At 40.4% G+C, this 25,739-nt stretch overlaps 1 protein-coding gene across 1 annotated transcript in view; it reads right to left on the reverse strand.

Annotated features, from left to right (window-relative positions):
• The window catches only part of NRXN3 (neurexin 3), a 1,011,514-nt gene that overhangs the window by 904,586 nt on the left and 81,189 nt on the right, over positions 1-25,739 (reverse strand). The window contains exon 4 of the mRNA XM_075753769.1: positions 23,354-23,383. Within this exon, the coding sequence (XP_075609884.1) occupies positions 23,354-23,383 (30 nt within the window). The remainder of the gene's footprint in view (positions 1-23,353; positions 23,384-25,739) is intronic.

The following is a 25,739-nucleotide window of genomic DNA, read 5'->3' on the forward strand; positions in this document are numbered from 1 at the left end:
GAGCAAGAAGAGGAGATGGTGTCTAAGATTTTATCAACGCAACAAAGCTTTCTGTCCTCTCTTTCATACCACCTCTACTTTGAAGAAAAGTTTTGAGTAATAAAATACAACAGCTAGAGTTAGACTGATGAAAGGAAATAGGAAATTGAAACACTTAAGGCTGCTCCAAGCGCAGGAGCTGGCCAGGGAAACGCTCTTGTGCCAGCAGTTCCAGGACCGGAGGAAAAGGAGGAGGGGAACATCTAAGCTATATCAGTAGAGGAAACAGAAAGATACAGGCCTCACTAATTCACCTGGGACATCATGAAGACTTTGAAAGATGAGAGAAATATTGAACCTCAGGGATTTACTGCAGCAATAACACTAACTTAAAGGGCTATTATTCAAGGTTCCTGAGAAAAATCGCTCACTCCCCTCTTTCTCTGACTTCTGTTGCTAGTTCCCAGTATCAAAACTTTGACGAATTCTGAAAATAGAGGATGCAATAGTCAATTCTAGAAGTTACTCAGCTGAAATCACTAGAGCTGCACCACCATTTAGATCCAAGGAGAGAACATTTTTTAGGCAGAGTGTCCAGGTCTACTCTTCCATTTTTTGTAGGGTCTGCCTTGCAGGGCTCAAAAAGGGGTACTTTGGACCATGCAACTGTGTAAAACATCTCTGCGTTCAAGTTATTTTCCCAGTTGCAATGCCTGCAACATTTTGGCAGTAAACTCCATGTGCTGTTAAGAAAAGTGTTTAATATTACAACTAGAAATTTGTTCCATTCTTGGAACAAACAATAAACAGACAATAAACTCCCGTAACTACTTTTATTTTCTTACACTTCTGTTATCTGTAGAGCTGCGTGGCAGCATTAAAGCCAGGGAATCCTTTTTTCTCCAGACAGTAAATCAAGAAAGTCTCTTCTCTCTGGATAGTAATTCAGCAGCATGTTCTCACAGCTCCGAACGATCCTCCTTTCTCCCTTCTCCCTGCAAAATCCCACTGATGATCAATCTCATTAAGCATTTTACTCCGCTAACACCTCCACTATATTTGGCCTTAACACATTTACATTGCTCTAAAGCTTCACGTAACTCAGTTTTAGTCTGCACCTTGAAAGACATACCAAGGTCTGTGTACAGATCAACTTTGGAGTTCTGCAGCAATGTCCATCACCATAGTACCTACTCACTTATTTACACAACCCATCTACAGGTGCCCATTCTTAATAGTATGTCTTTGACTGCTTGTTTTTGCAGATTTCAGAGGAAAGAATTGATGTGACTTCCTCAAGCTGGAATTTGCCTGTATTTAATAGGCCTACCCTTGCCTTCTCAGAGACCTTAAAAAAAAAAAAAAAAAAGAGAGAGAGAAATGGTCAGCCATGCAGTGCTTGAGCCCCTCTTGATTTAAGCGCAGGGAAGGAGGCAAGGGTCTTATAATGAGCACACCTATCCCTTCCTGTTCACAGCAGGACTAAAATCCACCACTTCATTTTGCTGTCAGAAGGAAAGCATAATCAGTCATTGCCAGCCAAGGTAACTATATTCATAGGGATGGCCTGCATGAGAAGGTGTAAAGATTCCATTTTCAATTCCCTGATTTAGCAAGATCCTTCCATGTAAGTTCACTGCCATAAAAGAATCAGACATTATTACAGTGATGAGGATGGTCCATGCAAGAATGTTGAGACAGATAATTTCTCTATTGGCTCACAACCATAAACTTAAGCATAAGGTTCATCAGTACTTGCGGCCTCCCACCTTGTGACCTTCCCACCTTCCCTGCACTACCTGCTCCCTGCTCCGTTCATCTGTCAAGAAGATTCTTCTTTGGCGTTAGTTAGTGTTGGTTCCCTGAACTCCAAGAAAGTTGTCTTGATGTACTCCACCACAGAGCATGGCCTCTGTGATTACGCAGTGAGGTCCCAGTCACCTCCTGTCCCAAGGCCAGAGATTTATATGCTGCCCAATCTCCTTTTGGCTTGGCATTATCTGCTCTGCCAGTGGTCTGAGTCATTCCCTTTAAGATGCAATGGCCCTGAGGTGGGACTGACAGGCTGTGATGAAGAGGGGCAGAAGAAGGGGATAGATGCTCCCTTTATTTTGTCATTGCGTTTACCCAAGCGCTGCAAGGGAAATGTTACCAGGAAGCTGTTAAAGGGCAACTTTTTCTGGAGTCACCGATACATCTCTGTGTGACATTTACTCTGCTAGGAATGATTTATCCCTTCAGAAGGAAAGGCCTGAGTCACAGCCCAGCAATAACAAGTAAATCACGTTCTGGAGGAAGATAATGGCTCTGCCCATCATAGGGCTTTTTTAAACCTATCAGACCAAACTCTACCCCATTCTTGATGAATAGTTAAATCTCATGTTTACAGAACACATGGTATTAATGTCCCAAACTAGCTAATCTGGGGTTTATATCCTCCTGTGCTACTAATTCCCTAAGGGACCCCCTTCATCCTCCTCCCCTTGGAATACAGGACACTAATCATTCCCTAACCTACACGGTGATTATGGGAACACAAATCAATACCAGCAAAGAAATCTGACTCACAGATGGGAAGTGCCAGTGAGAGACTAAGGAGAACTGGCCTCTCACTTTTCTGTTGCTCCAACTCAAACATAACAGAAGAGCCAACATCAGGAGAAAAGACTCATCTGTACTGAGAAACTGTCTGGCACAAAATTCTTCCTAGCACTAAAGAGCCTGACAGAAGAATAAAAAAAACATGGAAAAATGGCAGAACATAAAGCAACAGTGTTAATAAATAATATTCACGATTAGAATGCTCTTTAACACCTTTGCCTGTGTCTTACCAGGTTACAGCAACTTATGTTCTGCCCCAAACTGCCTGCTGTTCACTATAAGATTATTCTCCAGTGATGTATTCGCATTATTTAGCCTAATCCACTTTGAAGTGATTTGAGCTCCAGTTTCTGCACACGTTTAACTTTGATCACTTACAAGTGGAATCCTCCAGACATACACAACATCTACGCAAGTACAAGAAAAAGACACAGAAGAAACACAGGGTCAGAGTTAAGCATGTACTAGCAAAGCTCTGCAATGTGACCTAGACAGAATTACTGGAGGAAAGGAGAGAGATTTATGCCTATTTACATTATCCTTGCTTTTAACGAGGAGCAATTTACCCTTATTCTAAAAACCTGACATTTCCTATGAGATTTGCTCAAATAAAAGATGGAAAATGAGCCTTTGGCTGCAGCCACTTCAGCCTGTGAAAAGCCATTCTTTCTCAGAAGTGGCCCAAGGACTGCTAAAAGATCAAGAATTAGATGAAAGCACACCTTCTTACACTCAGCCAAAATGCATATCCTGCAGCAAGTCAGATCAAGTGTTCCTTGCCTGCTCTGTGAGATCTGTGAGAAGACTTTCTATCACAGGGGAGCAGTGCCTTGAGAAAGGACAAAAAAGAACGGATAAAAGAAAGTCACCACTTCTCAGCAAGTGATACTATGCTGTTGATCTCTGTTAAAGCACAGATAGATGACCTAGCTGACATGAAATTTGCATTTGGTAAGAAAGAAAAGGACAAACAGGAAGCATAACCAAATCCAAAAGAAATCAGAAAAGAATATGCAAAATGGACGATTTACTTATCTGAAAGTGGAGCCATCATGTCCCCCTACTTGGTACTTGCTTTGGTACATATCTGGGGAGCTTTTATGGTCTTTTGGAAGATGATAACAAAAGTCAAGGGCCTTTAGACCAACAAAGAATAATGACTCATTATTACAGTTCCTCAGTGCTGAAACACTCTTATTCCCCTCTTAAGAGTCAAAATCTGACAGTATTTCTTCTGGGACATGCTTCTAGTTATTTTGACAGGGACAATGAGCTCCTTGAAGGACAATACAGGAAGTCCTTGTTCTTTCCTGATGAATACTTGTTCCAACATCACTAAATGGCTCAGAAGCCATACAAAGGCAACTATGACCAATATCTGTGGAGCTGAAATATGCATTCCCATTACTAATGTTGGATAACATGAGCCACATAGTTTATGTTGATATACAATTTCACTCAGTCAATGAGGTGGTATTCAGATTCTCATCCCCTTCTAAAGTGGAAGGCTATAAGGATTAGTATTTTGTGATATGGGCTCCACCACTACTACAGAGCTGTTTGGGAAGCTGTTCTGTGATACTGCAACCTGAGCAGATGCTGGCACTATTGGAGGTCTCAGAACAAGCCCACTGCTCACAGCACTCTTTTTCCATCATTGTTCACGTGAACATCTGAGGGCTTCTTTGTACTGATCCGCCAAACTTTTCTCTCTTCACCCTCTATCCCAAGCCTTTGGACGCTCCACAAATCCAATGTCCAGACTGTTTGCTCCATTGCACAGAAATGCCATCATGCTGAGAGTCATTTGGCAACACCTGCCAGTAATGACTGTGTTTTATAACAGTCCATTAGCACAAGGTTCTTAATGAAAATGAAAGCTGGTAATGAAGCCAAAAGGCAGCCTCTAGTCTGGGGAGGGTAATTAAGCTAGAAGAGATGGGGAGACTGAAGAACAAAATTAACACATGGATAAAGAAAAGAGACCTGGTAGTGCATTAGCCCTAATGCAGTTATGGCAAACCATCCAGTTTCCTTTATGAAAACATTTTGTTTGCATTTGGTGGACTATTTTTATATTGCTAGCTGATACGACAACAGATTATTGCCCCGTCAGAGATATTGACATCAACTAGAGCAAAGCACACAGGATTTCAATGTGGAGCAGTTAAAGACCCTCTGGGAAACGAAGGATATCTATATATCTATATTATGGTACATTTGAGCTTTCAAGAACGGAAAAGACTTAAGTTCTCCTCCTCTAAGTCATCACCTCATGCCTGCTAGGTGTGGAAGAGAAAGAGTGGATCCCAAGAATAGGTACTTAATTTGGTTTATTTTCAATACAATTGTTAAAATCAGTGGCTCCCATCTTTTCACTTGGTAAAGTACTCTACAAGCTAATGCTATAGTTCACATTGTTAAGATGTTCCCTCTTGATACTGGACCTAGAACACCTTTGTATGATTGAGTGGCACCTCTTCTAGGTAATTCTTCTGAGACAACACCAGGATAATTCTTTTTTCTTCTGTGCATTTATGCTCTCTATGTGCTTGGAGATGGCTTCGATTTCACGTCTTGCCACTTTCTCAGCATGAGGTTTAGCTATACATACTAGGTCTTTCACTGTTCCCTCATAATCAAGCCAGGTATGATCTTAATCACCAAGCTTTTTCAAAATTCTTAGAAATTGTTTGACATATCTCCATCTTACAGTATTTAAGGCCTTTAACAGTTTAGTCTAGGTGCAGCTTATCAGATCTCTGTACAAATGAATTATCCACCTACTGCTTAGTGAAGAATGTCACGGCACTTATGCAACATTTATGCTGTTTTCTATCCACACTGATGATTGCAATTCTTCCCATTCTAGTCAAATCTACACATTTCATTAATATGTCAGTTCTTCCCCTCTTTGTGATCACTGAGAAAAGCACTAGACAGAAATGACAGTAACTTCCAATTTGTCTAGACTTCCCAGTTCACGAAAATTCTGTTGCACTTTGTATTGCTAATTTATTTTAAAAAACACTTCATATTAAAGCCAAATTTTAATTGTTTTTTTCAAGTGAGATTATATAGGGCTGTCTGTCAAATAACACATTGAAGTCTAGATATATCACAACCGCTGTCTTCTTTTCATCCATTAATTTTGCAACTCAGTCCAAAAGTAATCAAGTGTCTTCTATGAGTTTTGTTTATTAAATGCTGCTGCTGATTGCTCATGGTTCTGTTACTCTATATAGTTACAGATTCATTATACTTAATATTGCTTCCATTATTTTATTAGAGGCTGATAAGGCTTTTAAGAAACAGCTTGAAAGTTAATTCAGGGAAGTGTTTGGGGAAGGACTAGAATTTAGCTATACACAGAATCTAACTGTTGAAAAGCTGCCATAGCTTTTTATTCTCCTAAGCGTAATATACAGGATCAGAAGAAACAAGAGCAGATGAGGCCTAGAGGTTATGTTATGATGGTTATATTATTGATAATACAGTTCAGACATACGCATAGTGGACCAAAACTATTAGACAAATCCAGAAATGTTTGACAGCCTCACAGAACAAAAGGCCGATGATCCCACCACCTGTGGGTTTGGCTAATTTTTACGTATTTCATTATCATCCTATACAGCACAAAGATATCTTGTGGACTTCAGGGTCTCACACACTAGAAATTATAAAAGGAAAGGTGTACTTAAATCCTTTTCTTTGAAATAATGCCAGCAAGGTGAGGGGAAAAGGTTAGAAAGAGGGAAATATAAACCCCCAAAGCCTTTTGACAGAACAAGAGGAATTAGCACTTTCCCTCCCTGAGCAGCCCACCATGGCGACACTTGACAGCAAGGTGTACCATGAATGGATAAAAAAGAAGACTCTGACTCTCCCTGCCCCATCCCCACTGTGCCAAATACCCTCTTGTTTTGCCCCTGTTGAAAATTCGTATTAACATTTCTAAACATTTCCAAACATTTCCAGCAGTGGCAGCAGTAATAACATCAGCAGCGAGCTTTGTCGGCTGGCAGGACAGCTTGCTGTCTGCTTTGGCTCAGCTGTTGCACCCTGGGAAGACTGGAGACCTACAATCAAACCTCTTTATGAGTGGATTGAATAACTGGCTCTATTTACAGCTGTTTATGGGGCATCCCAGAAGCCATCAGGTAAACATCTGAACCTAGACAATCACTAGCCTGTAACTAGAGCCTTGCCATGTAATAAATACACTGCTCAGTAGAAAGACAGATAATCTTGTAATAAGAGACTCTTGAATCAGTCTTGTTCTTCCAGTGTTTCCCCCCTTTCTCTAAAGCACTCTTTTAACAAAGTGAAATCTTTGTGTACGATGAAAGCTAATCTCCCCATTTCTTGGCAAGCCAATGTCTCAAATGCAGTAGGGACTTTTTAATTAATATTATTTGCCTGTGAAAGACTAAGAAAATGCAACAGAAGCATATTCTACATTGTCTAAGAATAATACCATTGCTTAGGCCCACTTCTAAACATGGCTTTGATGTGACTTGCTGTATCTAGCTGTTCAACTGAAAGCACACTCAGCTCAGTAGCTTTGCACCAATAGGAATCTGAGCCCCTGGGCTCTGTTCCTGGCACTAGTAGTTCGCCCTATCTCTATGGAAAATCAGGTAATCTCTGTCCTTCACTGTTGTCTTCTGTTAAGTGGGAAATATTCAGTGCTTTGAGTGACTACATCGTACTTCCTGTTCACAACTCTACCAGTGTGTCATGTTTCTACCTCTGCTGTCCCACCAAACTCTACTTGCTGAAGGTCCAGAGTGCTTTGTACTAACCTAACTCTGAGTCCCAGCAGTGGGATTGATGCCCTAGATCAGGGTGCCAGAGGGACCCAGCGCTGCATTATAGGGCATGGCAAGTCAAAGCAAGTCAAAATCAAGGTTTGTGTGGTGGAGCTGTAGGGCAAGACAAAACAGCTGTACTACAGCTCCAAATCTAGTTACTCAGGCAGGGTGACATAAGGAGACACTTAAAAATGTGTTTGGCGTAGGTATTTGAGACAGAAAGATACTGAGGATTATTCTGATAAAAATATACTTGGAACACAATGGATTTTTGAATCACAGTTATCCATCAATACAAACAGCGTAAACCAAACTGACATACTAAGAACAAAATCAAAATAAAAAATACAACAGAAATAATGATCACGAGATGGAAAAATAATAGAGGCTTAGGCAATCATTATGGAACAGTAGTATCAGGATATTGGAATTCTCATGGAAAACTGTTATTTATAATTTCTGCAAGTTCATATTCTACATGGCCAAAGTTCTGGAAATGCTCTGCTCCTGTCCCCAAGGTGCCCCATTAACCAAACACACTCTGATCAAAGCCAACAAATCTGCATTATAAGAGGAAAAGATTAGTTTTAACTGAATTACGTGAAGGGGTAAGGAACAAATATTAGAGAGCTCAAAAAAGCATGCAGGAATGCCCATGCAGTAACTCCATCCAAAATCTTTGCATGGACTCAGCAGGCCACAATGTCCCCATTTCCACTTACACCTCATCTTACTGATCCCTGATTATTAACTGATGGGGTAAAAATACTCCAATTTAAAACTAGAGTAAAATGAGTAAAGTCAGGATGTGTCTGATACTTGTCACAGAAGTAAAGACAACAAACATTAACTGGCCCTTTCTTGGTACGTGGAATGTAGAGAGTAAAGACCATACAGCCATAGTCACTGTTGTGTTCGCTCTCCCCTAAGGACAAGGTTGAAAGGCCTGAACGAATGATGACAGCACATACAGTTGGAAAACACAAAGTGAGAGCAGTAGCAACGGCAAGACAAGAAAAATTTCTGCCCTGGTCACTTCTCTGAGGAGGATGTCACACCAGGGCAAAATATGTTAGGTGCCTGTCAGTTGCTGCTGCCACGGCTGCTGCCTGGGGAGCAGCCAGCAGTGACTCCCAGAAGCTGGGAGCTCCGCAGTGGAGAACAGGAGGCAGGTTCAGATGTGAGATACAGCCCCAAGGTGGGAAGCCAGGACCCCAAAAGGTAACTTGCCTGTCTCTGGCTTCAGCTACCCTGTGTAGGAATAGAGAAAATCCTTAGTCTGTTCCTTTGACTGGTACGAGCTGCAACTAATGCTGGGGATGGGACTTTTTAGTAGGGCCTGTAGTGATAGGACAAGGGGTAATGGTTTTAAACTAAAGGAGGGTAGATTGAGACTAGTTATAAGGAAGAAATTTTTTTACAATGAGAGTGGTGAAACACTGGACCAGGTTGCTCAGAGAGGTGGTAGATGCTTCCCATCCCTGGAAACATTCAAGGTCTCGTTGGAGGGGGCTCCGAGCAACCTGATCTAGTTGAAGATGGTCTAGATGACCTTTAAAGGTTCCTTCCAACCCAAACTATTCTATGATTCTATGAAAAATAAACTGCCCTCAGGGTAAAAGCTCAATTTCACTTGAAAGCTGAGCTGCTTTATCTTACTGAGAAACACCCCAGCCTCTCCAGCAATACTGGGGTTAGCATGGACCCTGCGTGCCACCATTCCCATCATGCACAGACTCAGCAGGGAACCTGATGGAGATTTTGCTCCATTCCCATCACCCCTCTGCTATTTCCCAACACTATTTGCTTTCTCAGCACCAAAGCAGAACTTCTCTCAGGGTCTCCAGGCAGTGCTGCACTGCAAACACAAGTGGTGCCAGGAGAGGTGAAGAACAGGGCTAAAGATGAACTAAACTCTCTGCCCAGGGCTGCAACCCAAAGTCCAGGCTCCCATCAGTGGTGACATCTGCCAGGCCCTGTACGAGCACAAGCCAGTCTCAAGACCAGTTGGTAGATAAGGGGCAGCATGGTCCGGTCTGCAAGCTGTGTTGCCCCTATAGAGTCTGGGATACGTGGCCTGCCAGTCCCATGGGGCAGTTCCTCTTCTCATCCCAAAATGGGGCTGAATCCCGGTTTCTACCAGCATTGTGTCTACCCTACTCATTGCACAGAGAAATAACCCACCACTAACCACAACTGACATCACTGCTGGATGTGTGACCACGGCATGGGGCATGAGAAGAATACTCTATCCTCTTCTTTTATACTTACTACCCCAAAACCTAGCACACTTACAGAGAAATTAATTTAGTTTCATGCAACATAAGACAGGAAAGTTATCACTACTTCTATTTCACACATGGACAAGCTGAGGTTCACTGTGGGCAATCAGAACAGCCTGAAGCAAAATCAGAGCAACCAAGAACTGAACTGAGGACTCTAAATCTTGTGCCTTAACATTACCTTTCCTTTCTCAGCATGACCTCCTCCCAAGCTGAGATGCTACTTTTCCATATTCAAGGGTATTACTTTCCTCCCTAGAGAGACCTGAAGGCTGAGCTGGCTTCTCTCTTCTTTCTCTTTGCTTAGAGAAAAAAAAAAAAACACCACATCCACAAACACACTCCAAAGGCAGTCCTTTTTAATCCCAGTGTAATTCTCACTGCTCTTTCTTAATCCTTCCACCTGTGAGATAATTGCCAGCATTCTGGGAAGAACTCAATACTAATCAGAGACTTGCATAAAAAGAGACAAAGAACCAGATAAAATAGACTAAAGGAAATCACAAGGCCTGAATTAACCATGCACATACACATCCATTCCAGACACCCTGCTGAACTAGCCTCTTTCACAACAGATAAAAGGTCCACTAATGGGCCTGGAGGAGGAGGCCATGAAAAGCCATGTCAGTAAATGAAGGCTTTAGTCTTCTCCTGTGTGCATTGTGGAATGAGATGCCACAAAAATTGAAGGACCAAAATAAGCTTCCAGTAGTAATACCTACCTAATATTCAGGAAAAAAATAATGTGTAGGGATATCTTCCCACCTCATTCTGTCCAGAAGACCAGTGTTCTTGGCACATTGCTCTCCCACCACTTCACCTGGGACACTCCTCTCAGATAAGAGTACATATGTTTCTACTACTGTTCCCTCTGCTTCCCTTCCTATTCATTTCATTTGCCCCCTTTCCACAGCTGATGTTGATCCACGTCCATTCTTCTTCCTCATAACTGAAAAAAACGTTTCCACTCCTTGACTATTTAAGTACCCTCTTTATTTTCCACTTGTCCTTAAAATTCATGCCGTCGAGAAGAAATCCACATTGTCTCTGTGCTTATATATGCTTATATACCCAGCAAACTCCTTACACAGTACACTTAGGGCACCTCTGCATTATGGGTTTTTTCATTCTGTAGATTGTTGTCACAGAGAGTATGTGTTGTTCCCTTTGCAAAATATGATTGCTATTTCTACGGTCATGTACATGTTTATCAATAGATAAATACAGTTTTAATCTTCTTAGAGAATTGTTTTAGCAAGTGGAATCTAATTGGGAGAGTCCTTGGTAGAACAAGCAGGCTCTGTGGTGGTTTATAAAACAGATTGCACTGGTGCTTACAGAAACAGGAATGGACAAGAGAACTCTGGCATTTATTGCCTGCTCTGCTCCAGCTCTCTCCATCTCTCTGTGCTTCTGCTTATTCAACTGTAAAACAAGGAAAACAAATAATTAACCTTCTTACTGGACGGATGTGAAGCTGAATGATAATGCTTTGTACTCATTGTGTATTGTTTTCAGGACACTCTGTAAGCGTCAATGCAGCAGCCTCCTTGTGCAGCGGTGAAGGGCTTTTGTCCCCACTCCACTGCCGCAGAGGCACAAAGGCCTCGACAATTCGCAGGGAAAGCCAGCCACGAAACGAAGAACACACCTCTCACTTCTGAGGCCTCTCCATTAACCATGGCACTATTTAGGAATGTACTCCAAGCATTTATAAGACACTTATCAGGACAGGAGGTTGGTAGGATGTCAACATACTACATGCGCACTGCTGATGACAAACAATCAGCACACAAAAAAGTATTTTTCAGGAGAATCACAGACAGACAGAGATGGAAATAGCACAGAGGGGGAAAGCAACTGCTCGTAAGAGTGGAGGTCATAATTCAGCATCTCTTAAAATGAACTGCTGAGAAACGGCCAACTGGAAATCCCAGCAAATAGAGCTGTAATGAGCTCAAGGCCAGAAAGAAGGGAATCAGTGTCTATCCACTGAGCACATCAATAGGAAAACTTGTGAAGAGGTTTCAAGCTCCCAAATCAGTCAGATGGGACAAGAGTCAGACAGAAAGTGATTCCTGAAATAAATTTCTTTTCGGTTATTTTTGGAAAAGGAGACAAAAAGGAGGGAGGTTGGTACATTGGAAAGCTGACAAAAATCATTATTCTCTATAAATTGCTTTGACATTGTATAGGCAGTGACCTTCACAGCACTACCAGTTTAATGGCATTTACTTCAGCAGTAGCTGATTTCACTATTAAACAGGGATGCATAGCACAAGATTACACAACTAAATCACTCTTGTAAATATTTAATATCATTGCCTTTCTTTTTTTCCCTTTTAACAAATCACTATCAAAAGCAGAGCACACAGTAGAAAACACATTTATTTATTCTATCCTGGAAAAAGCTTAGTGCTCATGCATTTTATCTATCTAGTTCTCCAAATGACTTTGACACTTGAAAGCCCTTGTGATCAAAACAGTCTGAAGGAAGGCAATTTTGCAACCATTTAAGAACTGATTTCATGCACTGATCAACATTTACCAAACTTGCCTGATGGAATAGCACAAAGTTTAACCCAGCAGATTGATAGCAAACACCTGAAGGAGAAAATTAGTAAGAAAACTACACTGGTTTAAATAGAAGTACCTTAGGAGACAAAAAGAAAGAATGTCAGAGATTCTCTCTCCACTATTTTCTTCCTCCCCCAGCAAAGAAAAGAAAAAAATATCAGTATTTGGGAAGTCAAAAGGAACTGGCACTAATAGATAAAAGTCATACTTCTGACTGACAATACAATAAGCGCATCCACCACATAATACGTTCATTCCATTCTGGACATACAGTGCAGCACGGCAGGACATGAAGTGTCCACAGATTTCTCTTCAAATACATCTGTTTTAAAGATGGAGTTCAATAGGTAGAACAAATAAAATACAAGAATGTAGCAAAGAAAAATTACTAATGATGTCTCTAGTATCATATCTAGTAATATAAAATTGACTGAGAAATTGAAATGCTAAGCCTGGAATTGAGTATCTTAAGTATAGCAAGTCATTTTTAAAGAGAGCCTTACGACCTGTACATTCTGATTTTTCCAACTTTAGGAAAAGAATCTTTCCACAGTCTGTCATAAATGGTCTGTCACACTGTGGCAAAAATTATATTCTGTTCAAACTGCAGATGATCAATGCCAGAAAGTGTTCTTTATGACAGTATTCCTGGAGACAAATAACGAAAGTTATGCGTCTTTTCAGCAATTTAGCAACAGAGGAAAGATAAATCAATGGATATTTAGGAACTGAACAAATTCTGGGAAAAAAAATAATTCAGTAAACTGAGGGATAAAAAACAGATGTAGAGAGCAGCTTGCCCCACATGCCTACAGACTTCATTGAGACTGTCTGTAGAGTAAGACTATCCAAAATAAATATGTGTAGTTGAAAATGGTCAGATAAATCTATTATTTGGATGATGGAATTGGCCAGTCCTGCAAGGCACTGGTGCCTGAAACGTGTGTGCCCTTCGTCAGAGCTGGGAAATGCAAATGCACGGTGATGCTAGGTGCTGCCCTGGGTTTTATAAAAGCTTGCAACATCTTTAATGCAGAGCTAAGCGAGAGCCTGTAATCCCTGTGCTGCGATGCAGCAATGTGCTCTCCCCTCACAGGACAAGCCAACAGCTATGCAAGATCCTTTTATCAACATTCACAGGGCTGGAAAATAACTGTTCACAGTTTGATTCCCAACATTACCGGGTGAACCAAGAATTGCTCAGAGAACTGGCAGCTGAATACACATGTAAAAGACAAAGGTTCTTCAGTGATATTTATTCTAGCCAAGTTTTAATATTTCAAGGCTTATAGCAACTAACTCTTTACATAATCAAATGTAATTGTCTGATCCCAGCTGGTGATCGGCACATTCATCATCAACCTGGTCATTATTAATATACCAGTAATTAGGGGGAATAAAGGTGTGTGCTTTATAATGCTGGCTTAATACAATTCCACCGTACCTAATAAGACCACAGCTCCTTTTAAAATACAATTATTTTAACATTCAAATTATACATTTTTGTTACCACTACTAACAACTAACAATCACAGAGCTATATGATTTTAGAACAAATACTGAAATGTTTTTTTAGAGTCTTCAGTAAAAAGAATTTGGTCAATTAAAAGGAACCGTGTTTTGCTTTAGAAATAATCTGACCCATAAGCAGCTCCCCAATCAAACTGTGATTTGAGAGAAAAGCTCGATTAAAATGCATGCAATTGACAGAATCAAATCATAAACACTTACCTACATATACTACATACATTGTTCTTGCTGTACTGTAGGAGAGAAAGCGATATCTCAGGCACCACGGTGTGGTACTGCTTGGCAAATGCTACTGACTTTTTAAATGGTGACAACTGTGTACACAAATTCTCAAAGTACCAGTTCTGTTTAAAGCCTTTCCCCACAAAGCAGTGCTGGTAAAGGACCATTTCTATTAAATGCTTTGCAGTCTTTAACAAAAGAAGAACTCAGGCCACCATTTAGTGAGTATGAACCAGAATCCCTCAGGTTAGTGCTGGAACAGCCTCAGAGCCAGATTCTTCCCTGCACTACTGCTTTTACATCAGTCCATTTCCTCTGCTTCAATATCAGTTACACCACAATAAAATCCTTGCAGTGCAGTGAAGAATATGGCTCTTAATACCATTACATCAAACCTCTTGGTATGCAAAGCATATCTAGTATGAGATCAACATCTCACAGAAAATTCTGCTAAAACAGAATTTGGGGACTTTACCCTTGTAGGTACACAACACATTCCCAGGTGCAAAACACTTTTAATTTCTATGGGCTTCACTGGCTGTTTAGGGAACATAATGCCTTAAGCACAGCAACTTGCAGGATAAGTCATCTGTAACATAAATTTCAAAACAAAAAGGCTTCAAAACCAAATGAATACCCTACAACCTGTGAGTGCTGGATTCACACCTGACTCCTTGCTCTCTGTAATGGTATTTTGTATTATCTTCCCTTATTTCATAGCCTATCAGTACCAATCTCTATTTGGATGCGTGCATTCAGAACTATCAAGGCTCTTGAAACAAATGTGGACATGAAAGCCAGCATGAGAAGGAGCTCTAGCTCCACCAAAGAGGTGAGTATGGCCAAATAAATGAAAGGTGGTGAGTGTCCCAGGAAGATCAGCAATTAGCATGGTGCACTGCCAAAATCAGAATTGAAAACCAGAATACTGATGTGGGGGAAATCACACACCATTAGGCATGACTTAATAACTGACACAGAGGAGACTGGGTGAGTTATATCAGACGATTTGAGAAAGCATGACCTTCTTCACAGTAATAGTTTTACAACCATTTGTATGGCATGTTATCCACTAATCTCTAGTCAAAATATTTACTATCTGGTAAAGCACTGCAAATAAGGCTGCTGTTTTTAAGCGCTTACTCTTAATGCATAAGATCCAGCTTACACAGCACATATTTTCTAAACTGTTCTATACCATAATGTTATCACTCCAGTCCACAAAACACCACAATGAGCCTTAAAACAGGAAACTCCCCTCTTTCACTGGGTTTCCTATTTTTGCGGGGCTGTCTGATGTGTGTGACAGGGGTCTGTTTCAGTTCCTGATGGCATTATCACCACTTTGCTGCATTACCATAAAGCCCAGGAAATAAGCTATTACCCACCATCACTCCTCCCAAATGTTATCACAGAGAATCATGCATTCACAAAACAGCATTAACTGTGAGAATTAGAGTCCATTTAAACTGCAGCTGTTCCTTCATTCCTAAATAGGTTCTTAGAGCAAAACTTCTCCCTGACTGGTCTCATTACCAAATATCCCTTTCAACTGGAAGAACAAGATCACTTTGAAAAATTGTATGTTTTACAGAATTGTATGCTTCTTCCCTGTATTATGACAACCAGGTAAGTAACATTAAAATGAAGAATTTTTCCAAAAATACAGTGGACGTTTCAGCTTTCAGAATTTTGCCTTCAAATCATCTCTGGCAACACAAATGAGCCTGTAATTTTGATTTTCTATTTCCAGTTTATCTCATTTTCAGAATCTCAAGCTTCAATTATTTAAGGGAAAGACATTCTGTTTATTTTTAATGATAATACGAACTCTGCAGTAAGGGCTTTCCTTTAAATACGAAACATAAATCCTGGATCTAATATACATGCTGGTGTTCCTTTCAGCTCTAAACTCATGCCCTAGGAAAACGCACAAGCGTATATTCTGCTATTATCACAGAAAACATTGCTTATTATGTTCCATTTCCCTCTCTGCTACTTTGCCTCTTTGTTACTGTTCATTGGAAGGATTCAAATCTGCAGGGGAAAAAAACACTCTCAAATCTAAACTGAAAAATCTAAATGCCAGGAAAAGGCACAATGTCTCTTTAAGAGTCAACAGTAAATTAACTTGCCCATAAGAGTGCAATAATTAGCAGTTAGTAGCTTATTAAAAGGATGGCAAAGGCCAAGCTGCCATCTGGGATCTCCAGTTTCTTGTGATTGTTATTATGTCAAGATGTGCAACTTGCATTAGCTTTCATGTCACTGTGCTTGCCCTTACTTTACATGTAAATTTTAATGAAAGATACAGCACTTTAAAAATCAGACGTCCATCAAAAGTGCTATTAGTCTGCCTTTTACAAAGCATACGGCCTGTTTTGCTACCTCTGCATCTCTACACACCACTGAATGCCTCAAATGAAGAAAATAGAGGAAGAAAAAAAGCCTTTCAATTATATCAATTAAATATTCTCTTTGGGCAGAGTGAAACCTGAGCCTCATCGAAAACAGAAGACTACAATACAGTGTAAGAAGACAATATTTTAGCTCCTGTTTACACACAACACGACCACAATGCCTTTAACTCTCACAGGAATCATTCTTCTTAATAAAAATTAAAGCCAATGAAGAATCAGCTGTTTATTCACACGTTAGAGAGACACAGTTTTAAAATAAGGCAGAAAGAAAGCATGTAAGAAAAAATAAATAACCTATAATCTACAAAATTCTTAACACATTATTAAATATTTTATGCATACACATTATTTGTAAACACACATGCTTGTATGCACAAACAAAAAATAATTTACCAGAAACGTCCTATTTAATGTCTCATTTCTCTGCCTTCATAAATATATTATGAAGAAGTGTAAAAAGAAGAATGTTTATAAGACATCTATTCCTTTGCATTAGCTGATATTCAACATTTAAGGGACTTAATTCACACAAATTCGGAAAATGTCCTCCCCTCTGGAATACAAAGAAATAGGATGAATGCCTTACAGAAATGTCCCCCAATATCTTACATTTGAAATTCATCAGCTATCAATCATCTCTAATTAGACTTACAAGTATTACATTAGAATATTTGTTTCTTCCCTAAATAAAATATGAAACCAGTAGCAAAAATTTGCTTACAAAAAAAGATCCCAGAATGACACCTACATTCAAGGGGCCTTGATTCTGTCAAAGAGGTTTTACAGATTGAGTATTTGCTAACTATAAAATAAAATGTTTTCTTTTTAAAACAGTCATTAAGAGGAAAGTTAAAACTGAAAGCCACTGTCTTTATAATCATGCAGGATTTTTTTCCCACCAAAAGGAAAACAAACCCAATACCACACATATTTTTAAAGTATTAAGGAAAGGACTGTAAGTGTAGAAACAAAACCCAAAATATTCACATTTAAAATCCAAATATTAAGATATTTTACAGGGCAAAGCAGAGCTTAAAAACCACTGCCAAGGCTGGCAAGATGAATGTAGTGCTGTTTTTCCCCTTGTATAATTAGATATTTATAGAGCACAAATGATTTAATTTGTTACTGATGTTTCACTTCAACATTTGCATAAACTCTTGGCCACTCAGATAGACTTCTTCACATCACTCTGAAATCCTAATGGTATTACTGGTGAAGAAGAACTCGAAATTATTTTCCAGATCAGTAAGGTCCAGTCATTTCCTTCTATCCAAGTCCACAAAAGCTATTTTGTTTTTTCTGTGCCATTACCTCCTAGTCAATAATATTGAACAATTGAAAGAAATAACAACCTCACACTGCTCACTGAGAGCAATGCTGAATATTACAAGACTTAAAAGACCTACTTGGGTTAAGGGCAGTTAGGACCAAGGGAGATAATCTGATCTTGCAATGCTGAGAACTACACGGGGAATTTGCCAGTAGCTTTTGGTCTACATAACGTGCATTAAAAAATGTCCCACCCACGAAATATGTGAGTACTCTTTCATTTCTCTCTGAGAATGGAGAAAAAACCTCCTTCATGTTGAAAATGAGTGTGCAACTATGCAGTTTTTCATCCCGAGCACAGCTACTGAAGGAGGGAAGGAGCCCAGTGCCTTAGAGGAGAAGCAGCAGGCTGCAGACTGCACGGGCTCTATGGAGGTGTCCTGTGCACACCCAGAAACCAGCCACACCTCACTGTCATTCTTTGTGTCGGAGAGGACATTTGGGACTTTTCAGTTCTTTGGCTGAATTTTGGACCACTAAATTCCATGTGAATTTTGCTATTGCCTTCAACAAGACAGAGGACTTCATTCACCAAAAATTGCAGAGTCCCACCAGGAATACAGCCAATTTCCTCTGGAGGAACCTCAATAGAAACCAGATCCAAATCAAGAATGATGATAAAACAAAACCCACTACATATATAAAAGAATGGTGAAAGGTAGCAAAAAGGCAAATTATCATTTCCTTAACAAAGGCTGTCAAGAGAACAAATTATATAGAAGAATATGACTGTGCATTAACTCCAGTTCAATAGCAAATTAGAGTTGGGTATTTATGATCTCCTTTGGTATCATTTACTTGGGGGGGAGTGTTAGGGAAATAAACTCAATATAATTGTTCCTTAATTGTCAATTCCTCTCCAGAAGAGAAGTTGTATTCAGCAATTCATGCCAAACTACATAAAAGTCCTCCCTGCTTATCATACATTTACCTCATCTCTGTGACCAGTTCCATACACCTAATAAAACCACAAACAATGCATATATACTCAGTTCAGCCTAAAATGCAAGTGGTACCCAGGTGCTTTTCTGTATCTCAACTGCATCAGCCATTACCCCAGAACATTTACGCTTCATCTTCTTCAGCTTTCCAGGAACTTATGAAAAAAAATAAAAATTAAAATCCCCTGAACTTTTAAAAAAGGATAGATGCAGAAGAAGTCTATTTACTACAGTGGAAGCAACTAATGAAAGACTTGTTTCAAATGATGAATGCAAGGTCACAGACTGCTATACATTGTGAAGAGGTTTTATGAAATCAAATACATCGAATCCTTCAGCTACATACGTATGAGACAGAGTGGCTGCCAGTTTTTACTAAAAACTACAAGAATGCCAAAAAATATGAACCTTCCAGGTACAATCACTAAGGCATCTGGTACCACCTTCTCTGTGAGCTGAAGGCCATGTGTGGGTTCAAAATTACACTGCTTGAGCCCTCTGAAGGTAATACCATTTTTCATACAGAGTGATGGTTCTCTGATGAAGTCACTTGCTATAACTAGAGCTAAAAACTACACATAGCTAGGAAGTGAAACAATATTTTCACTCAATGACACAATAAATTAAGTTTCAGTGCATATGAATTAATTGTGGACTATGTATTATAATCCTCATTCCTACAGGCTCAACCGGGAATTTTGCTTTGGAAAAGACTTTCAATTTAGTCCTGCACAGACTGGCCTGCAGCACAAACGCCACCTGACAAAAGAAGGGAGCAACATGAGCTGACGTCATGGTACACAAGATTCACCCTGATCTCACTGACCTTTAAATCACACTAAGCCATACATCAGCTAACTCAATTTTTGGCAGTTGTGTTGAGGCACAGTAGCATTTTGTATGGTGTGTTTAGAGATTTAGGTTCTCACATTTTTTACTGTGTATATATATGTGGTTATTATGTTCTGATGCTCACCTCTTTCTAAGAAGATAGCTCAGAGTATAGCTTATGTATTATCCACCACCAACCAACTCTGGATAGAACAGAAAAGCTATGAAATTAATTATTGGAATATTTTTCAACCTCAAAACTGAACAAATAGTATCAATTACATGATGCACCCCATCACAGAGCATCCAACAATACAAACTTGACAGAAGAAGGCAGGGTATCAGAAAGAGGAATCATACAAAGAGAAAGAAATACCAGAATTCAGGTATTACAGGAGGATTGATCACTGGGCAGAGACTGATTGTGGCGCAAAGGAAAGTTATTATGAACAAATTCTCTGAGCTCTCACACCCTCCCAAATTCATAGCAGTACATTTAGTCATTTAATCCCCCAATGTCTTACTGGCATGGAGACACCCAACATCCTCCAATGTTTTCACATCATGCTGATCAACAGATCAGATTCTTCAGCAGTGTATTTGTTGAAAAGGAGTAAGCCTCAACATAATAAAGACTTTTAATCTCTCGATTTCATTGTAAAGTAGGACAAAGAAATGGATTTTCCTCAAGCAATGCTTATAATTTATCAATTAATCTTCACCTTTCCCTCCAGTCCAACTGGAGACCCACAGCAGATTTGCAGCATTTTGCCTTTTTGACAGTTTTGATTAGGGATGGATGACTGCCCTCTGCATGCTAAAGATAGGTGTGAACTGCTGAAGAGCAAGCTGGAGCCCCAGAGCAGCCTTACATGCCCTATGCTGTATTGAGCTGCAAAGGAAATGGACCTCTCTGTTAAGAAGTCCTGATCATTTCTGTTTCCACTGCAGGTTTTTGCAACTTGATTTCTCTTTGAAAAACACCTTTTCACTAACAGAGAGGATGGGAAGCAGAGCTGGGGGGATAAATGACAGCTCAAAAGACCTCCATCATTGAAGGGTACTGGACAAGCCCAGGTCCTGCTTCCACCCACACCAGTGCCAAAATTCCCAGCAGTGGCATCACTTGTTCAAGAGAGCTGGCAGTATCAGCTCACTGGCCTCTGGCTCTGTCTTCAACTGAACTGATGATCCCTTTGCAACCCAGTGTCACCAGCTACAGACCGCCTGACACTGCACAGCCCATACTTAGGGTGAACAGGGAGAAAATAACATCTATTAAGAAGGCCTCAAAGCATTCATCTTAATCAATATTTCCTCTATAATTCAATACAAACCAAAAGATGGTTACGAGACTTTTAAAAGTAAAGGCATTAAGTTCCAATATGAACCACATTCATAAAAATACAATTTGTCCATTGACAAGCAGACATTTTACAAGCAACGAAGTCTTAAAAAGAATGCAATCTCTACCTTTACTTCTACCTACAGACAGGAAGGTGTGCGTCCAGTCAAGAGGAGGAACAAGAGAGGTGTCCATCATGGAGGAGGCAGAAGAGAAGGAGGAAGCATAAAAACCAGAAAATTATGTCACTGGCCATACGTACAAAAACAAGAAAATGAGTATATTTATGTAGCAGCCAAACCCAACAAAACACAATGTCAAGGGAAAAACGAGAGACACACCACAACTAAAGCACAAAGCAAGGCTTAAACAACTGACAGTACAATCAGCAACTGCCTGGTTAAGCCCTTTGGCTTTAATTTGATTTTCTACTGAGAAATGCAAACCCCTCATGCAATAGCATGCCAGTGATATGCCTCATTCCACGTCCAATTCATAACAGCAAGGGAAATAACAGAGTAGGACAGAGAAAAAAAAAAATTTTATGGTAATATATTTGCTAAACACATTTCACCTACCAGAGCTAATGTATTTGTATATAATGTTGACATTGCATATTTACTCACATATATACATTTACATATTATATATCCATCATATTTTTATAGAGAGTAAATATTTATCAAAAGGGAATATCTGTGATTTGGTTGGCAAGAAAAGAGAAGCCACTGTTCCATGATGCATCATGGATAAATAAGGGTGGCTAAAGTTGCCAGAAGCCAACAGTTCTCACATTTTTTGCCAGGCAAGGGAGTATAGAAAGGCTGATGACAATCATACAGGCTGGAATAGGTCATGCAAGTCTTCATGAGCCAGCTGGGTTGCAACTTGTAATTTAAATGCCCAAGTGCATCTGTTTATATAATTCAGTGCTAAATCACAGACTGCTACAAAGATATGTTCAGTGTTATTGAGACTGAAAGTGGCCATGAAAGTTCATTGTCCTCATCACTTCCAACATGCCATCATCCTTTCTCTACCAATGGCTTGCATACTCAGCGGCATCCTGAGCAACTGGGACATGATGAAGGGACCTGTCTGCTGGGTGCTCTTTCACCAAGCACAACTTCTGAGCCATAAGCCCAGCTGAACACTAAGTGGGGACAGAGGAGCTCAGTGCTTCCCAGAGCTTAGCCAGATGCTCCACATGCCAAATACCATGGTCTTGACAGGCACTCATAAAGAGCCCTGTTTTCCTACCTTTCCCACCACATAGGGATGCTAAGCACTTCAGAAACTGAAGAACAAGCCCCAACTTTCACTTCTGACTGTTTCCTAAGCTTTCATGACCTCAGAGCAGACAGCTGCCTTGAACTACAGAATAAAAATTTATTACATCCTAAGCCTCTCCACATTTCACAGAGATACATAGAAACTATGTCTCTTTTATTCAAGTACCTAATTACTCTTGAGCCTTCACAGGCACTACGTTCTATCTTATTAACTCTTTGGACTGTCTAACCTCAGATACGTGTTCACTATTGTGTGCATCTAGTCTAGGAAAGCCTCATCAGGCTTTAGAGTCAAAACTCACGTTTTTTTCTCCATAGACAAACAGTTGGTCTGGTCTTCCTAACACACCATGTGCACTAACCTTACGTTAAGTCTTCAAGCATTTCACTCCTGCATTCACAAGACTAGAATGCATCACCAGTACTGCTAACTCCTCCCTGTGTACCCATGTCAGCAAGACGCTGACACTGTCCAAGGAAAACAGAATCACCCCTCTCCTCACTCCCCCTCTCCTCACCAGCTTCTTGCTCCACACCCCCATAGTGCAAAATGGGACTAATGATCCCATCATGTCACAGTCAATAGATCTGTAACACAATCCAGGCTGAGATATTAAAATGTGAACTCTGATGCAGGCCTAGATCCCATCTGTAGCCCAACCTGGGGTTAGCCTTGTTCTTTTTCTAAACCATTTTGCTCTGTGCATATTTGAATATTTTAAATTGTAGGCACAGGACTTACAGGCCATTATATGCAATTTTCCTCAGGATTCATAATGAGTTAGGATCATGCCAAGAGAACTATTAACATATTTTTGTAATAATTGCACTCTTAAAAATAAAGACCAGCATTGGGGTCTACATTCACCAGGCAGAAGTGGGAGTCATTACAGTTGGCACAACAAGAAAGAAATGGCAAGATAAAATAGTTGATGGGCTCCGTGGAAGGGGGAAGCATACCTCTTTATTGTCCATGGAATCATTTCGTGCTCCCTCCTGGGCTCATGAGTCCCAGACTGACAAGTAGCCATGGTTCATGGGACACAGAGGCAAAAAATGCCAATGGCTTGACTGGCACCCAGTAGACTTAGTTGCTTTTGTCATGCAAAGCTCAGCTGGGAAAAGCAGCAGGAACAAAGCTCTTTCATGATCAGTGACTGAAACAAAGAGAAAGTAGAAGGACTTACCTTGTTCACCCATCATCAGGTGTGAGAGGCCTTCGAAAGAGAAAGAGAGAGAGAGACAGGAAGTAAGAAAAAAAGAACAAAACAGAAAAAGAAGCAGCAAAACCTATGCACACTGGTCGCAGTCCAATACCTCTCAGGATTGGAGCTCGCATACTTGAACTAGACCAAGTATGGGTGTAGCACACAGGGCACACACATATGCAGTTGCTGCTTTCCACACTGAGCAGGAAAGCCTCTGTCACAGATAGAAAAAAACCTGTTGGTAGTTGCAGAACTGTGTTTGAGGTTTATCATATCCCTTGGAGAGCGACTCCAGAGGCACTGCACACAGGTCTAGCTAAATGGGCTACAAAAGCCAATATCTGCAATGGAGGTCTGCAGGGAGCATTCACTCCTCTGGAGAGCTGTAGAAATAACTTGTGCTCAGCTAAAGATTTAAAATTCAAGGCTGCAGTGGTCAGTGAAAGGGAGGCCATGATCTCACCGCATCTGCTTCAGACAAAACATCTGGGCTAAATGCACACACACACACACAGAGCTATCGTCATTCCTGAACATGGTGGCTTCAGCATGTATTTTTAGGAGTCGATCAACACTGCTCACACTTGCTAATTAGACACCAGTACACCAGACCTGTCAAGGACTAAAAAAATTACCTGTAACCTATTTTTAATACTACTCTATTTCCTTTCTGGGAAGAACTGGAGATTCAACTTCCGAGGGCAGTGCGTTACTTTATGGCTCTGTAGCTAAAGCTACTCTTTGGTTTCATAATTCAAGGTAAAGCCAGAAAGCAGCCCAGCTCCCCTCAGCAGTGACAGTCACTGTCAGCTCTGTAGATGGGGCTGCAGTGGTCACTTGGGCTGTTCCAGTCCAATCTGTCCGATAATTCTTTCTGGCATAAACCTTGTTTGTTTCAATCAAAATCCATTTCTAGCCCCAATTTGCAAATGTGTTTACTGTACAACTGTATTCATACAAATATTGTTTAGATACTATTGTATTCATGCCCAATCCATTAAGCATCAAGTGGCCCATCAGTTAATTTTGTGATACATGATATCACAGAACTAACATATACAAAAATCAAGTCCTACCCACTCAAGTCATGAGTGATCCCTTTCATACTTGGTTCCCTGACCTTCTTCCCTTAGTTTGATTCCTTCTCCACATCTCCCTCCTCTCACAGCATTTAGTATAGCAGGGATTTTGATACACGCATACACACACCTGCACACACACACACACATATCCTATCTTAAGTCAGTTTATTAATCAAACAGGGCTGTGACTTTTTTAATTTCATGGAGACTGAGAGGTCAAATGAATTTATTAAAATGAGAATTTTCAACAAGCAGCATGCTGAGTTTGAATTTGTGCATTTCTCTCTCTTTTATGTTTTTCCTTTGCATCTGCTGGAGAAATCTAAACACCAGATCATCCCAAGAATATGTTCACCCACAGAGAACTCCAAGCCAGATAAGGGGATTAATAATTGTACAGTCTAAGGAATGCAAATATCTTAATGTTCTTGAAGATTATTGTGGATTTAGAAAAATAATCAGAAATACAACATAGGTTTAGAATTTTTTTTAGGCTTTTTAACTATAAATAAACATAGCAGACTTGATACTGTACGACATATTTCTGGTCTAAATTACAAGATACAATTTCACTGAATCGTCTTGCTCTGCCAGCAGAGTGAGTTGAATTTGTGTCTCTATTTATGGCCACTGACCCCATCATTCTTGATAGGCAAACCTTAGGTCTGTCCAAATGGCCACTTGAAAGTCACTGTAAAAGGCACTGTAAAAGGCACTGCAAAAGCTGAGAAAAGTATAATTATTAGGACTTACAAAGCACAGTGACCCTGTAGCAATGGTGAAAAAGGAGAAAAGACAAGAAGGTGGCAGTATGACATGCAGCAGAAGCTGGCTGAACAGGGAGGGGGCATCAGACCCAGAGCAGAGACAGGGGTCCCAAGCCCTCAGCCCTTGTACACTGCAGGGAAGGAAAACCATTGCTAAGAGGCATAGAACCAACAGGTGCAGCTGCTGGGGATGGCAGGAACCTTGTCCACTTGGGAAGATGGGACACTGAGAAAGAAAAAACTCCAGAGAGCGTTCAAAGCAAGAGCCTGCATTACACTCCCTGACCCACACTGTAAGAAGACCCCTTCTCTCTCCACCAGCCACAGAGGACTACAAAAAATCTCAAAATATCAGGAATGTCAGCATCCTTTTTGTGGTTGTCCCCAAAAGGCCAGTGCTGTGTGCCTTGTCTGTCAGGTGCACCAGTCAGGTGCAGCCCAGAGCCTTTTGCCCACAGTCCAGGAGCGAGCAAATCCCCCAAATGTGCCCATCATTCTGGCCCCTGTTTTGGCCTT

The sequence above is a fragment of the Balearica regulorum genome, chromosome 5 (genome assembly GCF_011004875.1).
Source record: "Balearica regulorum gibbericeps isolate bBalReg1 chromosome 5, bBalReg1.pri, whole genome shotgun sequence".
In the NCBI taxonomy this organism is placed as follows: domain Eukaryota; kingdom Metazoa; phylum Chordata; class Aves; order Gruiformes; family Gruidae; genus Balearica; species Balearica regulorum.